A 14,700-nucleotide genomic window follows, 5' to 3' on the forward strand; every position below is an offset into this window, starting at 1 on the left:
CTCCTGAAAAAGAGCATTGAGACTCACTGAAGTTTTCCTGCATATGGGTAAACAAGTGTAATAATAATGATAGTAATGAAATGTTTTCCTTCTTGTAATATTACAGGGAGAGAAGAGAGCATGGCCACCTTCAAAGGCTCAGAGTACCTCTGCTACGACCTGGCTGCTCATCCCATCCAGAGCAGCAGTGATGAGATCACGCTGTCCTTCAAGACCCTGCAGCGCAACGGGCTGATCCTCCACACGGGCAAAGCAGCAGACTACGTGAACCTGGCGCTCAAGGACGGTGCCGTGTCGCTTGTTATAAACCTGGGCTCGGGTGCTTTTGAGGCGCTTGTGGAACCAGTCACTGGGAAGTTCAACGACAACAACTGGCATGACGTCAAAGTAACTCGAAACCTGCGGCAGGTAAATGTTCGTGTGGCTTCGCAGGAGAGTGGCGGACAGGTGGCAAAGATGGACGGAGGAGACCGGCTCTCCTCGACGACGGAAAATGAAACGAGTTCATCGGCGATAATTCTATCATGAGAATTGTTGTCCTGTGTTTCCCCTCCTCCTTTGAAGGTCGACAGAGTTATCAAAAGTCAAGACGCTAGCCGGCGTTAAGAAGATATCTCAGAGTTGTTGAAAAGTAACATGTTTAAACAGGGAAAGAGTGGAAATAAAACGTCTTGAATTGAAGGAATGGTCAACATATATATAACAAAAAACATTACAGCGGGATACTGTGAACAAGATTAATTTATAAAACAAACCACGTTTAGAACAAACTTTACCTGTACTGACTTTGCTTGCTGTTGATGATGGAAAACATTAAAATAAAAATGTAAATACCTCAGATAACATTTTGATAAATCAGATTTAGATAGATCAGTTTGTCATATATTTAATTTCATGACCTGATAAAACTTACCATATGATAAAAGGAACTTCCCAATATAGCCACACACCAACCAGTATGAGATGGTATTTACCTCAGAAAATAGAATATAGGAAGGAGGAACCGCAGGAAGCTACTAACTTGCTTGATTTTATTGTGTCACAACTTTGTTTTTAAGACCTATTTTTTGGTCTGCTTTGTTCGTGTAGAATTTGGTTGCCTTACTTATGTGTTAACTAACATGCTTATTAGAATACTAACATAATTCATTCATGGAATGTGTCATTTACTAACCTTGACCGGCTGTTAACGTACAATACTAACACTTTATTGCCATCATGTTTTGAGTAACAATCTTTAAGTTCACAATTTTAATTTCCATTTTTCCTCCCCCTTTCTGCAAAGCTGTCAAGCATTGGACACGCTATGGTAAACAAACTACAGATTGTGGTAGATACCATTTTTTAATTGCCATTTGTTTTGGGTTTGCCTTGTGTTTGAATCTTCTAACATCTCTTGATTTCGTAGCTGTCATCTCCAATCAAATCACGCGCAACTGCCGTCAGTGCGTTCCGCTTACTTTTAAAACCCTGCAGCCATTTGTTGGTTTGGTTATCGTTTATTTATCTTGTTCTCGTCATGATTTGTTTCGTATATCATTTGACCTTTTTGTTGTTATGATTGCTCTACTAATACTATTATTTGTTAAATCGGTTCAGTTTAAACTAAGATGAATACAGCATCAAAGCTGCTGCATTTTAACAGTAACCCTCTGCTTCTGTGAGAGCCAATGGGCAGCGTCAAGCTTCTGATTACCCAACCTCCCGACCCCCCCCCCCCCTCTCTCCAACATCCCTCCCACTTCTTCTCTGTGCATGGCATGAGAATAACACTGCAGATCCCAGTGAATTGTTTTCGCTTTAATTTGTCGTGCGCTTCCTGGGCATCACCAATGGGACATCAGTTTGTTGGGCTGAAGCATGCCACAGTGCTAAAACCAGACAGATGTCCTTGATTTGCGTGTTGTGTTTATTATTATAGTTTGCACAGCTTCTGGCCATGGTGACACGTTTTATGGTTGCAACTATTCGAGCAATTGGGATGATTATTAAGGATCATGTTTTTTTCTGGTCGAAAGATTTCACGAGACAATGTTTTTTTGCCAAAATATGTGTTTGTGATCAGCTGCTTAATTGATGTTTGCTTGTTGGTTCCAAATGAGAGCTGGGAAATCCCCCAGAAATTGTTGAGCCAGCAATGTTAAGCCATGCTTTCCTGCATCGTGAGTGGTCTTCATTGCGCAGTGTATTGGTAGTGATCACGACGCTTTCTGATCAATCGCGATGCAGAACATGCACGGCTTGCATTCCGGCTGCGACAATTCCGTGCCCATTTAAAGGCTTACGAGACATCCTGGTTTAGGATCATAATTGGTTTAGACAACAACAACAACAAATTTGATACTGCATTGGCAGTGGTGCACAAATAACAAAAACTCAACACATCCGTCAATAACACTGCACTTAAAGGAAAATAAATATAAAGATTAAGTGATGTTTTGGGCAATCGTCCTTCTTCATCGATATGTTATCCTTCTAGCGCAGTGTTATTGAGAAATGTGTTAAAAATTTTCATAGGACTTTTTTTTCCAATAAAAATAATGACCTTTTTATTTATATGCCACCATGTGTAACATGGTATTCGCCGGTGGAATACATATTCTTTTAAAAGAATAAAGTAAAAATCAGATAAGAGCCCTGAGGCATTGCATTAAATGTCTGAGCAAAAAACAAACCACCTGTCACTTCAGATTTCAGACAATGGTTGCAGCCCTGAACAGTGTTACGACCACACTCACCCGCTGCTTTGTTGTACTGTTTCCCACAGCAGATGTGAGATCCGTGTGAGCGAGCGAGCGAGTACGCGTGTGCCTGTGTGTGCGCGTGTGTGCGCGCGTGTGCCTGTGTGTGCGCGTGTGCCTGTGTGTGCGCGCGTGTGCGCGTGTGTGCACCATTACGTTGTGCCTGTGAGAGTTCTTTCCAGTCAGTGCACGGCCTTTCTCGTACTAACAGAGGCATGTGTTACAAACACAGTCGCATAGGTAAGGTTTTGGCGTAGAACATCAATGTGATTTAGTCATTAATACTCCGTTATGCCCATTTTTATGTCTGATGTGCTTGGCTAACATCAGTTGTTTTGAACATAACCCCACATGCATATTTAACCCTATTTCAATTATCCTTCTTATTTTCAATGAAAAGGAAATTTATTTCAAGAAACAATCTTTGATTGAAAAACATTGCTACGTTTAGTGATATGTAAGAAGTTAAGCCCTTAGATGTTTAATGAATGTCATTGACATAATTTGGGCTCCACCTTTTCGGTCACACTATCTTCAGTCCTCAGATTTCTTCCCTTCCCAGTTGAGGTCTTGAATTTTTGATGAACACTCATAGTCGGGAGTAATATCGGTACACGTGCTTAAAGCAATAATTACATGTGAATTGGTAAGATTTGTAAAAGGGCATTCAAATAGGTAGGTCATCAGCGAGATACCCACGCACGTGGAATTTTTGTGTGGTGGAGACAGAGGGTAAGAGTGCCTATGCCCCTCTAACGGCCCTATTCACGGTGTCATACATAAAAATTCCCCGTGGCCCCTCGTGGTGGACTTTGCAGCAGAACATGTAGCATTTTTTGAAGTAGACAAAGAGCCATGCTTGAGATGAAATGGTACACCTTGTATGGAATGTCTGTTGCAACAAAATTGTCGCAACATGTTCCCTGTCACTCATGTTTTTTTTCTCTCAAATTCAGGAACGTAATTTTTTTTCAGCGATAGTGTTTATTTCTCATTCATATTTTCCTTGAAATTCCCACTGCTCTCAACTCCCCAACTAACCTTCCTTTCCCCGACATTGCTCTAACATTCTGCCATTATTCCTTGGAAAATGAAGGACTTTACAATTTAAAAGTACAAAACAAATAATAAACCACATATTTAATATTTCTTAAAACTGACATGTTATATATATATATAATGTTATACGTGAATAACCATCTATTTTGACAGGTTTTTCAGTCACCGTGGCTTATGGCTATGGGAACAAAAATATATTTTTTAAATGCCTCTTCATAACATACGTAACTTTAGCCAAAATAGAAACTTTATAATGATGCCCCGTAGGTGGAAAACCATTACATACAATTTAGACCTGACAGATTTTATGCTTTTGAGCTGCAGTGAAACCAGAACATTTTCTGAGAAAAATCACATGGGGCATCAGACTGAGACTGGCCCACTCAACTACTATAATTGCGACATGAATTGATTTGAGTAGCGCCGGGTGAGTGGGGGCACTTTCGGTATACACTATCCTCTGGAGAGCGGCCGATGAACAAACACAAATATTGCAAGGAGTGGCATTGCCTTGACACGCACGGCTGACATGAGCTCAAAATCAACATCAGCGGCTCCTCGCATGAGCAAGACAAACAAAATGCTTTACAGATAAAGTATTATCTACCAATGAACATGAATGACTGAAATTGGCTTGGCTTCAGCCCGAATAGTCTCATAATACATAGACACATGCATGATCTGCACTGGCGAATGTTTACAGATAAAAACATTGCTATAAACAACAACCACAACAACAACTGTGAGTCATTGTTTTCTTGACTTTTTTCTCGAAGTATTTTAAAATGAAGCCCTCTTTCATGCCCCAAGGAGACTTATGAATTTCAGTCAGATGTATTAATATAGGGAGCATTGGTGGTGTAGTGGTTCACCCACTGTGCCACGAACCCAGCAACCTGAGTATGACTCCCAGGCACAGCTAACATTGGTGGCGAGTAATATCTGAACAAGTGATGGGCCACTTCTTCACAAATCCATGACGAACAATTTTGTGAGGAGGCTTTCATCCAGCAGTGGATTGACAAAGGCCTGTAACTATACATATAGTTCCTGGGCCCCTCCCTTCTTCACAAACCAGTACCGACCAGTGTGGTGAAGTATAGTCAAACCCACAAAACCCAAAGGCTTGGTGAAGCCATCATATAGGAGAAGATTGGCAAAGGAATGATTATTGTATTAATGTGTATATATATTTAGTTTAAATATTAATGCCATCAATATATGATATGATTGTTCATCCTATCCTCCAATTTAACTTGCTTAAAGATGAGAGATTTGTTGTGATAGTCAATATATACTCAGCATGGGAGTGGAGCATTGAAGCTGTGGTGCGTTGGTTAGTACGCTGTACTATGAACCCAACTACCTGAGTTTGATTCCCGTTCTAAGCTAACGTTAGTGGTGAGTGATATTTGAACTGGTCTTGGGTCCCTCGCCTTCATTAACTCGCACTGATCAGCGTGGTGAAGTATGGTCAAACGACTCCACGTGCTGTCATCCAGCAGTGGATTAACAACATTATTGTGGCTGCGGAGTGGTCAATTAATTTGCAACGAAGCCGCTTATCGCGGAATCATGCCAGAGAGGACGTCCACTGAGGAAATGGAGCAATGAAATCAGCTTGTGTGTGGGTGTGCCTGGTGGATTATTCCATCGAGGGACTATGAGAGGTGGTGATGGCTTAACGATGCCTGCATCTAGCAATGGATTAATTATCACATGATGATGATGATGAAATACAAAATTAAAATAATTTGCTTTTATTATAAAAATAAATTCTCACTTAGCAATGTGGAATATATAGCTAATAGTCTGTGTCATTACCTACAGTGTGTAATAATAAATAATGTGCTAGCCGGTAACTAAAGTTATTATGTTTCTGTCAAGTCCTGACACGATTAAGATGCGATAGATATAGTGTAGCCGTGGCTGTATCAGTAATGTGTTCACATTTGCCAATAGTAGCATGAAGGTCACGAGCGGTGAACTCAATGAATTGTGATATTCTTTTTTTCCAGGTCCGTGTTCTGAGCAATAATAACTATACAATATATTTAACAATAATAATACTAAAGGTAATTGACAGCATTGTCAACCCACTGCTGGATGAACGGCTTTCACAAACTGTGTCGTCAATGGGGTTGTTTAACCATATTTCACCGCGTTAGACTTTGTGGGTTGGTGAAGGGAGGAGGGGGTGGGGGGGTCCCAAGATCATTTACAACATCGCTCGCCGCTGATGTTATTCGTGGTTAGGACTCGAACTCAGGTCACCGGTATCGTATTGCAGTGGGCTAACCACTACGGTACTGCTTCCTCAAATTTCCGAATAATTACACCAATTAAACATTATATTAGCTTGTAGAAATATAAGGTTCAACTTAAAGTGCTCGGAGGAATTATGGTCATATTTAGTGCCGAGTATGTAATGTATGGAATAAAATTGATTTAAAAATGAGCTCTAAAAATGTCAAATCAACTGCTATAGTTATTGGGTTAAGCTATGACCATCATTTAATTTCACAGGATGTAAGTTATATAATTAATTTCCCTACATAGCTTCTAAAAAAAGGCAAAAACCTGTTTCAGTGGCAGACATTTATAATTAATAATATAATAGGGATACTCTCATGTCAATGAAACAATGCTGGCAGGTGCTGGCACATATTGTTCTGTTACAGGAATTTGATAATTTGAATGCAAACAATAGTGTTACAATCCGAGCTTTTGGCTGGTTGTAAGGGAGACAGCGTCATTCTCCTCTGCGTGAGTACAAGGGAAAGCCAATTCCACTCTCTGATTTACGCTCTCCCCTATTACTCGTCAGTTAAAAGTGATTGTCTTCTCGAACAAGCATCGCTGCTGCCGATTCACATCGCCTGTTGGAAATGCCACATTCCTATGACAGGCACAGGTTTATCGTAAAAAAGAGGTACATGTTTGATTTGCCCCAACCAAGATTTTAACTGGCAACTTTCCGATTGCGAACTGCTAGCTCTGCCACTCAGCGTAGGTTTAAACTTATCTATGCATTATTATTTTGGATGTATTATCATGCTTGTGGGAAATTAATACTCATTGAGATCATTTTCAAACTATGGTGTTAGTTTGCACTAGGCAAAATAATTGCTGGGAAAATATTTTCCTTCCCATTTCATTCTTACTCTGCAAAAAAAATGCTTCTTATGAATGAAATGTGCAAGCCTTCTTTCTTCAAAACCCTTTGTCAATCTACTGCTGGATGAAGGCCTTCCGACGACACTGTGTTGGTCATGGGGATTGACCAAACTTCACCACACTGGTCAGTGCACATTGGTAAAGGAGGGATGGCTAGTACTGGTTCAAATACCACTCGTGACTGATGTTCGCTGTGGCTGGGAATTGAACTCAGGTCACCAGGTTCATTGCAAGTGTGAACCATTGTGCCACCACTCCATTCCTTGTCAGCTTAATAGTGCCTAAATGTACTGTATATAGTTTTCATAATACTTTAAATAGTTTAACTAAAACAAACATACCCTTTTTAGACATATACATCAATGACTTTGTGCATTCTAAATCTGTCGCCTCTGAATAAACCTAATTATCTTTCTTGGGTAAGTTTTAAACAGCACTAACGATGATAAATGTTTCCTATTTTTTTCTTTTTTCGCATCTAAAGTCTTCACAGTAGAAATTCCGCATTTTTGCAGTTTGGTGATGTGCATGTTAACTGCTCGTCAGTAACATTTGACCTTGTTGGGAGATGAGTTTTCTATGGCTTCATCGGGTACTTTAAATTTATTCTCCTTACTCTCAGAACAGAATTGTGCATTTCGAATCGAGCAATGTGAGACCAGGTAATATGCAAGTTCACATGAAGTCGTACCTATTCACAACATTGTGTATGCGGTGCATTTACTAATCAGGCGTTCGTTCCGTACACTGTGTGCACTCAATACATGTATACATACATATCGTAAAGCGAAACAAAAGCAGCGCTCATCAAATTTGGTGTTAATCTCGCGAAAATTACAGGGATCGCTATCGTGCCGTTGTGCTCATTTAAATTTCAGACATAAAAATGGGACTTCGACAACGAACCAAAAAAACTAAACGCGTTTGATTGCGGCTCAGGAAGCGTCATTTGCAAGGCCACCAACGGACGATGCCTGTGCAAGCACCGCCACCCCATCACGCAGACTGCCCCACGCGCGTCGCTCTCCCCTTGTCGCCCAGGTGACCATATCCGTCGACGGGATCCTCACGTCCACCGGCTACACGCAGGAGGACTACACCATGCTGGGCTCCGATGATTTCTTCTACGTGGGCGGCAGCCCCAACACGGCCGACCTTCCCGGATCGCCCATCAGCAACAATTTCATGGGCTGCCTGAAGGAGGTAGGGCCTAACGAGTCGGCCTCCCGCTGCCACCCCGACCCCTTGCTGCCAGGGGCTTTGTCGAGGCGCGGCGGATGGTCCAAAATTGTGGCCGTTGAAAAAAAAAGAACACGTCCAATCAATTGAAAATTACACGTTATGTAATGCAATTAATTCCTACGGTGGAAGGGGGGTACTTTTTTTCAAAGCAAGCTTGTTCAAATTTAATGCTGCATGATGGTTGAATTGATGTCCTTTTGATTGTAAGTTTGAGGTGTTGCCTGCGATGCAATTGAAAAGCTGTTTTAATTTAATCACAATTGTTCAGACTGTATTTATATGCTAATTTGCATGTTTGTCAAGCATTAAATCACTTTAATTCAAGTACTTTGTCCAGGGGATTTCGCCTTAATTTGATCTCTTGTTATAAGTGAGCACAGATTTGTACCATATATTTTGTTTACGTTTTTTAAATGAATTTCTTCAGCAATTTCAATGTGATAATTTTAAAATAAATGTAAATCATCAAATAAATGACACTTGTAATATCAAAGCAAAAAATATCCATTACTTTATATGTTTTTTTCTTGTTTTGTATACATTAAGTAGATAGAAATATGTAACTGAAAGTTTTGATTTCAATCCCAGCATAAAATATGTGATGTGTAAAAGGTTGTTTTTTCCCCTCTCCCTCTAATGAGATGCAGGGTCTTTTCACTGACTGATTGAAAATTATGGCAGCTAATTTACTGCGAACACACTCTATTCTCCCGTGCCATTTCCGACCTTCAGGGTAGTCTTCTATAGATTAAGATAAACGGCTGGGAATTTGAAAAACCAAAGGCAATTTTTTTACCTCCAGATTTGTAACTCAACGGAATGGGCTGGTGCGATCAATCTCTGTCCCAGAGAAGAACCGGTATGCATTCAACTCGGTTAGTCCTGTGTCTTGCCAATACTGCACGATTCTTAACGGCAACACAGCGCCGAGTATTTAGAATGCTGATAAAACTTGGCATATAAAGGTCATTCTTTGTCTACTTTTATGCTGCTGAAAATGACATGATTAACATTTTCTGTTCAGCCACAGTGGCAAGAATTTAATTAAAAAAACACTTCACATTATTGCTTATTGTTATACTGCACTATATGCAATACCGTTGTTATAAAGCATTGATATGTCACCCTTACGAGATTGAAGTGCTGTGTAGCCTGCAGTTAGTAGCAATTACCTGTGGTAGTTCTTGTGGGGGAAAAAACAATGCAGCCAAAACATATCAATACAACAGGCACTGGTAATTCGGTCAATTATCTATCCTTCAAAAGGTTTGAACACCTGATGAGCTCTGAGTAAGCTTCACCATAAGTCTGTGTCCATTTCAATCATGTTAATGATAAATTGCGTGAGCATGTCTTTACCAAAATATTGGTCCTGATCTCTAATATTTCCACCTCTCGACCAAAGCAACCTCACTTTGTCAAAGTTGCATTAATTGATTTCCAAAGCAAAGTCAATATCTGTTAATTAAACTTTGCCACGGTGCGTGTAATTTATATCAGTGGCAAACCATAAATAATGATTCATCAAGACTTTTAAAGAGATGAAATATGATGTGTTTTATTGATTTCATTGTTTTTATTTTCCAATTTTCTCAGCGTGAACCTTGCCTTCGTAACCGAAATCTATTATATTATTGCCTATCGCAAAAAAATAGCAATGGGGAAAAATAAAGAAACAGTAAGACAAATACCTCCCCCGTTAAACCCACGTCTTTTTCGGTGTAGGGATAAAGTATAAACTTTCATGTCACAAATGTCATTGATCTTCCCAGTTATCACTTATATAAGTAAATAGCCTGTCACAGAAGTTATTGCATTTTTAGATAATCTGTTGTCCTGAAATCAATTTGCTTTTTGCTTGGACATTGAGTAATGGGATTTTTTTAAACTAAAGAATATTCACTTTAATGGCTTGTTTCCCTGAACTTTTTTTTATGAGATAACTGTTTAATTGTATGTATATATTATAAATTCAATCAAAAAAACAATTTCAGTCTTAGTGAACCATACTTCACCACGCTGGTCAATATGAGTTGGTGAAAGGAGGGGGCTGGGGGGGTGTGGGTGAAGGACGCTCGGCAGGACAGCTTTAGAGATCTCAATATATCTCTCTCTTTGTTTACAGGAAAGAAATGTTGATTTGCTAACAATATAAATATTCATCTTCTTGGTTCTTTCGGTAAAGTCACGTAGAAGGGAAGTAATAAAATAATAAAAATAAAACATGATAAAACAATTCTCACGACGTTTCGGCCACAACGCAAGCAGCCGTCCTCAGGTGAAAACCAGGTCCGTCGAGGCGACAGAGTCTGAATGAAAGAGCACACGAGCTTGGAGCATATGATATGCAAATTCCTTTGTCAATGCGCCCAGCTTATATATATGCTCCAAGCTCGTGTGCTCTTTCATTCAGACTCTGTCGCCTCGACGGACCTGGTTTTCACCTGAGGACGGCTGCTTGCGTTGTGGCCGAAACGTCGTGAGAATTGTTTTATTATGTTTTATTTTTATTATTTTATGACTTCCCTTCTACGTGACTTTACCGAAAGAACCAAGAAGATGAATCCCTGCAGTCACGAAAGCTTTAAATCGAAATATAAATATTGCATGGTATTTTTGTAGTTTTAAAATGTAAGGCACAGACATATACACGATGGCAGGCAAAAAATAAACAGACATTTGCATTTGCAAAATCATAATGTACATGTACACATCGAATTATTAAATAATATTCATAATGTTGATATTTTTTACGTCCTTAATTTTTTTACTAAATACTGTGCAGTTTAGCAAAATTAATTTTTCCATTACTTTTGTGATGTCAGTAGCAGTTTATTTTGGTATTTTTGTGTGTATGTGGAGTCAAATTTACATTCTTGTCAATATGGATGGTAATCCCTTAGGGTCTGCACCTTTGTTTATTGACGTTCTACTACCTTGGCTGCTATTTGCAATAGCAACTGAATGGTAACGACATCATTGTAAAAGGTAATGGTGCAGCCCTGCAATAGCTTGCTCATGCCATTGCTGCTGAAAGTTCCTACACTAAAGGAAGTTCTAGAGAGCCCTTCTAGGAGGTGTTTTGGCCTGCTCTTCCATACTGGCCAGATGTCTTGGAAGTGGTGTGAGTACCCACGATTTGCTCTACCATATGCGACCTGATTATTGACTGAATTTGGGTGTACCCATTTATAGGGCGCGGCAGTGGTGAGATGTGAACTATCTCGCCTCGTATACAGGAGAGCGTGGGGTTATATCCCGACCCATGGCGCCTGTATATTTGTAGTTTGCTTGTTATTCAACGTGGTCACGTGGATTTTTCTCGGGTCCTCTGCCTTTTCCCTCCACATTTAGAAACATACGTTTAGAGTATCGACTGCTATAAATGTCCACGTGATAAGCCACTTCGTTGAGCTATTATTTGTGGCCAGGTTGCTTCTGAAAAAGAGCTACATAACTCAGTGGACCTGACCTGGTAAAATACAGTAGTACTACTGCTGGGTAGATGGAGGCCAGGGGGGCATTCAACAAACCATTGTTTCAATTGCCACGCCACGAGATTGAATCGAACCAATGACCTCTCAAGTACACATCCAGTGTGCAAACATCATACCACAACAGCGTCCTACGTGGCATTATACTTCATATTTTTTACCCGTAAAGTCACAGGCAGTGCATAGTTTTTGAAAGCCATTTTACAAACGTTCAGATTGTGTTAATCCATGCAACGTAACATGCCAATTCTATAGCTCAATGACCGATATTACTTAGCTTCACTGTGAACATCCACGGGCAACATGGGATGTTAAAAGTCGCCCTGTAAAGCCGGTGGCTGTTTGTAAATGTACTCACACAGGAGCACGATGTAATTCCGTGTCAGAGCAATATGAATTCTCAGCTGTCTGTTTTCACAAAGATGAATACTCAGCCTTGCATGATGTTCGAAATCGTAGGCCAGAACCCAGGTTTTGTACATCCCAATTGCAAAGAACCTAAATTGAAAATTGATTTTCCTGCCAGTGCTTAATATTAACACTTGCCCAAGAGGCACACTCCATATTTGAAAACGCATGCATGGAAGGACTTGCTAAATTTATTCGCACTGCAATGCATTTCTTGAGATAATTTCTAAGTATATAAAATGGACGATATGTGACTTATTGCTCAGGAGTAGATTTTATACTGAAGGCCATCATTGTCGTCTAAAGGGTTTTAACTCTTTTGATGTTATATCCTAAAGAATGCCAACGTGTTAAGACTTCCTAAGCTGGCCTATAGGCACTGTGTTTTAAAGTTAGAGGGAGCGGAAACTTGATATTGCCAAGCAACAACGCATTCCCTTATACAATGCTGGTGGGCAGCCCATCCTATGGATGGGGAGACATGACAGTCATATGACACTCAAAACACATTCCTGTGGAGGGAGCTGGTAGAAACGTTGGGTTGCTCGGTCAATGGCCAGGGTCAACGGCGGCGTGGTGTATTCCGCAAATATGGCCGACTGTGAGGGTGGGCACAAGAAGGGCATAGGTTAAACGTTGAGTTTAATAAGGGCACCACGGGGTGACCAGCCCCTCCCCATCCAGCCCCACCCCTCCCACCCCCCACCCTCCCCACCCAGCCCCTCCCCACCTTCCCCTCTCCACCCAGCCCCACCCCTTCCATTTTTGGATGCACGACGGACGGACGGACACAATAATCCCCTGTGGGCTGGTGGAACCAGGTGGTTCCTACCAGTATAACCCTCCTCTGACATTCACGGCTCATTTGACATTCACCACTCACCAGTCATAAACTCACCTGACCCGTGCCGCTCACCATTTAATGTACAGACGTACAGTGTAGTGGGAAACCCATTGAAATGGTGCGTGTCTATCCATCGTATGATTTCACAATATTGCAAATGGTAGCGTGGATAAGAATTGACAGGGACGATAAGCCAAATCGTTGTGTCAAAGGTCAATATTTTTTTTGTAATTTCCACCTTGTTCACATAAACTACATGTCATAAGCTTTCATATCACTTCTCATTTATTGAACTTGGTTCAGCGGGCGAGGAGGTTTTTTCCACACACACACATACCCACATACAGATTAGCTGCCTTTTGTATGGATTTAAAAGCCGATTCTTGTAGGTGGCCAGGTGGCTCAAGGTCAGAGCATCGATCCGGCATCACTGGGTCCTGGATTCAAATCTGGGCAGGCACCTGTGATTAAACCAGGTTTTCAAGTATAGTGAGTTGACAGTTTCAGCTCTGTCACCAATGACTGCACAAAAATAATTACATACAGTTTTTTTTACTTGATTTGGCAAAATTCCAGATGTGAGAATTAAAGTTATCCGTTTGGCTGCAATAAACAATCTCAATTCGCGGATTGTGTGGCACAGTGCAACTGCTCCTGTGTAAAGGATGCAAAGGCCATTTGAATAATTTTGTGTGAGAATTTCCTGAAAAAAATCTCCACAGTTTGTGCCGGCACATGCGACGATACACTTTTCTCTGATGAGAGTTCAAAATGGATTCTTCATATCATGCGATGATGCCAAATGCATTTGGGGAAAATTTGTAAATATCATAAAATTTTGGGAAGTGAATGCTGCTGTGGTGCAATGGTTGGACACATTGAGCTTGTAATCCAGAGCTCGCCAGTTACATTTGATGTCCCGGCATGGCTTGTGAAAAATTGGAAAGGTTTCTTAAATCCTCCTGCCTCTGTCCACCCAGAAGTATAAACTGGTACATCACATATTCTTGGTTCTTTCCGTAAAGTCACATAGAAGGGAAATAATAAAATAATAACAAAACAATATATAATAAAATTCTCACGACGTTTCATCTGAGGACGGCTGCTTGTGTTGTGGCGGAAACGTCGTGAGAACTTTATTATATTATGTTTTATTATTATTTTATTATTTCCCTTCTACGTGACTTTACCGAAAGAACCAAAAATATGAATCCCTACAGTCACGAAAGCTTTAAATCGAAATTTGGTACATCACAGTTAGTCAACCGACATACCGAGTGTCGTAGGCTAAACTGTGCACTCCCACCTCTGCCAAGATGTTTGGCCAGCATAGAAGAGTAGGCCAAATACCCTCGAGAGAGAGAGAGATGTCTCGAGACCGCTCTCAGGTGGAGGCCATTCTGTCTGCAGGAGAGTGAGCAAGCAATTGCAGGGTTGCACTTTTATTAAAAAAATATTTTTTTTTCAGGACATTCTGAATGTTAAGTTTGAAGTTTAGTTGGATTTGTTACACGGATGATTCCACTTAGCCAGTTGCCCAGCTATTTTACAGAAGAGATCCTTGGTTACATGAGCACAGCAACAACAAAATAAAAAGCGCCAAAATTGCAGAGAACTAATACAGGGTCCTAAAGAAATATTGCATAAATGATTTGTAGTTACATTCAGAATGTGTTCATCCTCATGCTTTGAGCATCACAAATCTCATCAGAGTTCGCTTGAACATCCGATGCTA

General features: G+C 40.5%; 1 protein-coding gene across 23 annotated transcripts in view; it reads left to right on the top strand.

Annotated features, from left to right (window-relative positions):
- LOC133341416 (neurexin-1-like) overlaps nucleotides 1-14,700 on the top strand; it is a 395,989-nt gene that overhangs the window by 109,068 nt on the left and 272,221 nt on the right. For 17 of the 23 annotated variants that reach the window (XR_009755044.1, XM_061550005.1, XM_061550006.1 and 14 more), the window contains 3 exons: nucleotides 107-408; nucleotides 1,286-1,330; nucleotides 8,019-8,180. Coding sequence is in view for 22 of the 23 variants with exons in the window: in XM_061550005.1 (XP_061405989.1) it covers nucleotides 107-408; nucleotides 1,286-1,330; nucleotides 8,019-8,180 (509 nt within the window). In the remaining variant the exon portion in view is untranslated. The remainder of the gene's footprint in view (nucleotides 1-106; nucleotides 409-1,285; nucleotides 1,331-8,018; nucleotides 8,181-14,700) is intronic. The other 6 variants (XM_061550009.1, XM_061550019.1, XM_061550014.1 and 3 more) reach the window with 2 other exon arrangements.

Source organism: Lethenteron reissneri, chromosome 11 (genome assembly GCF_015708825.2).
Source record: "Lethenteron reissneri isolate LAM-NWPU_2019-01 chromosome 11, ASM1570882v1, whole genome shotgun sequence".
NCBI lineage: Eukaryota > Metazoa > Chordata > Hyperoartia > Petromyzontiformes > Petromyzontidae > Lethenteron > Lethenteron reissneri.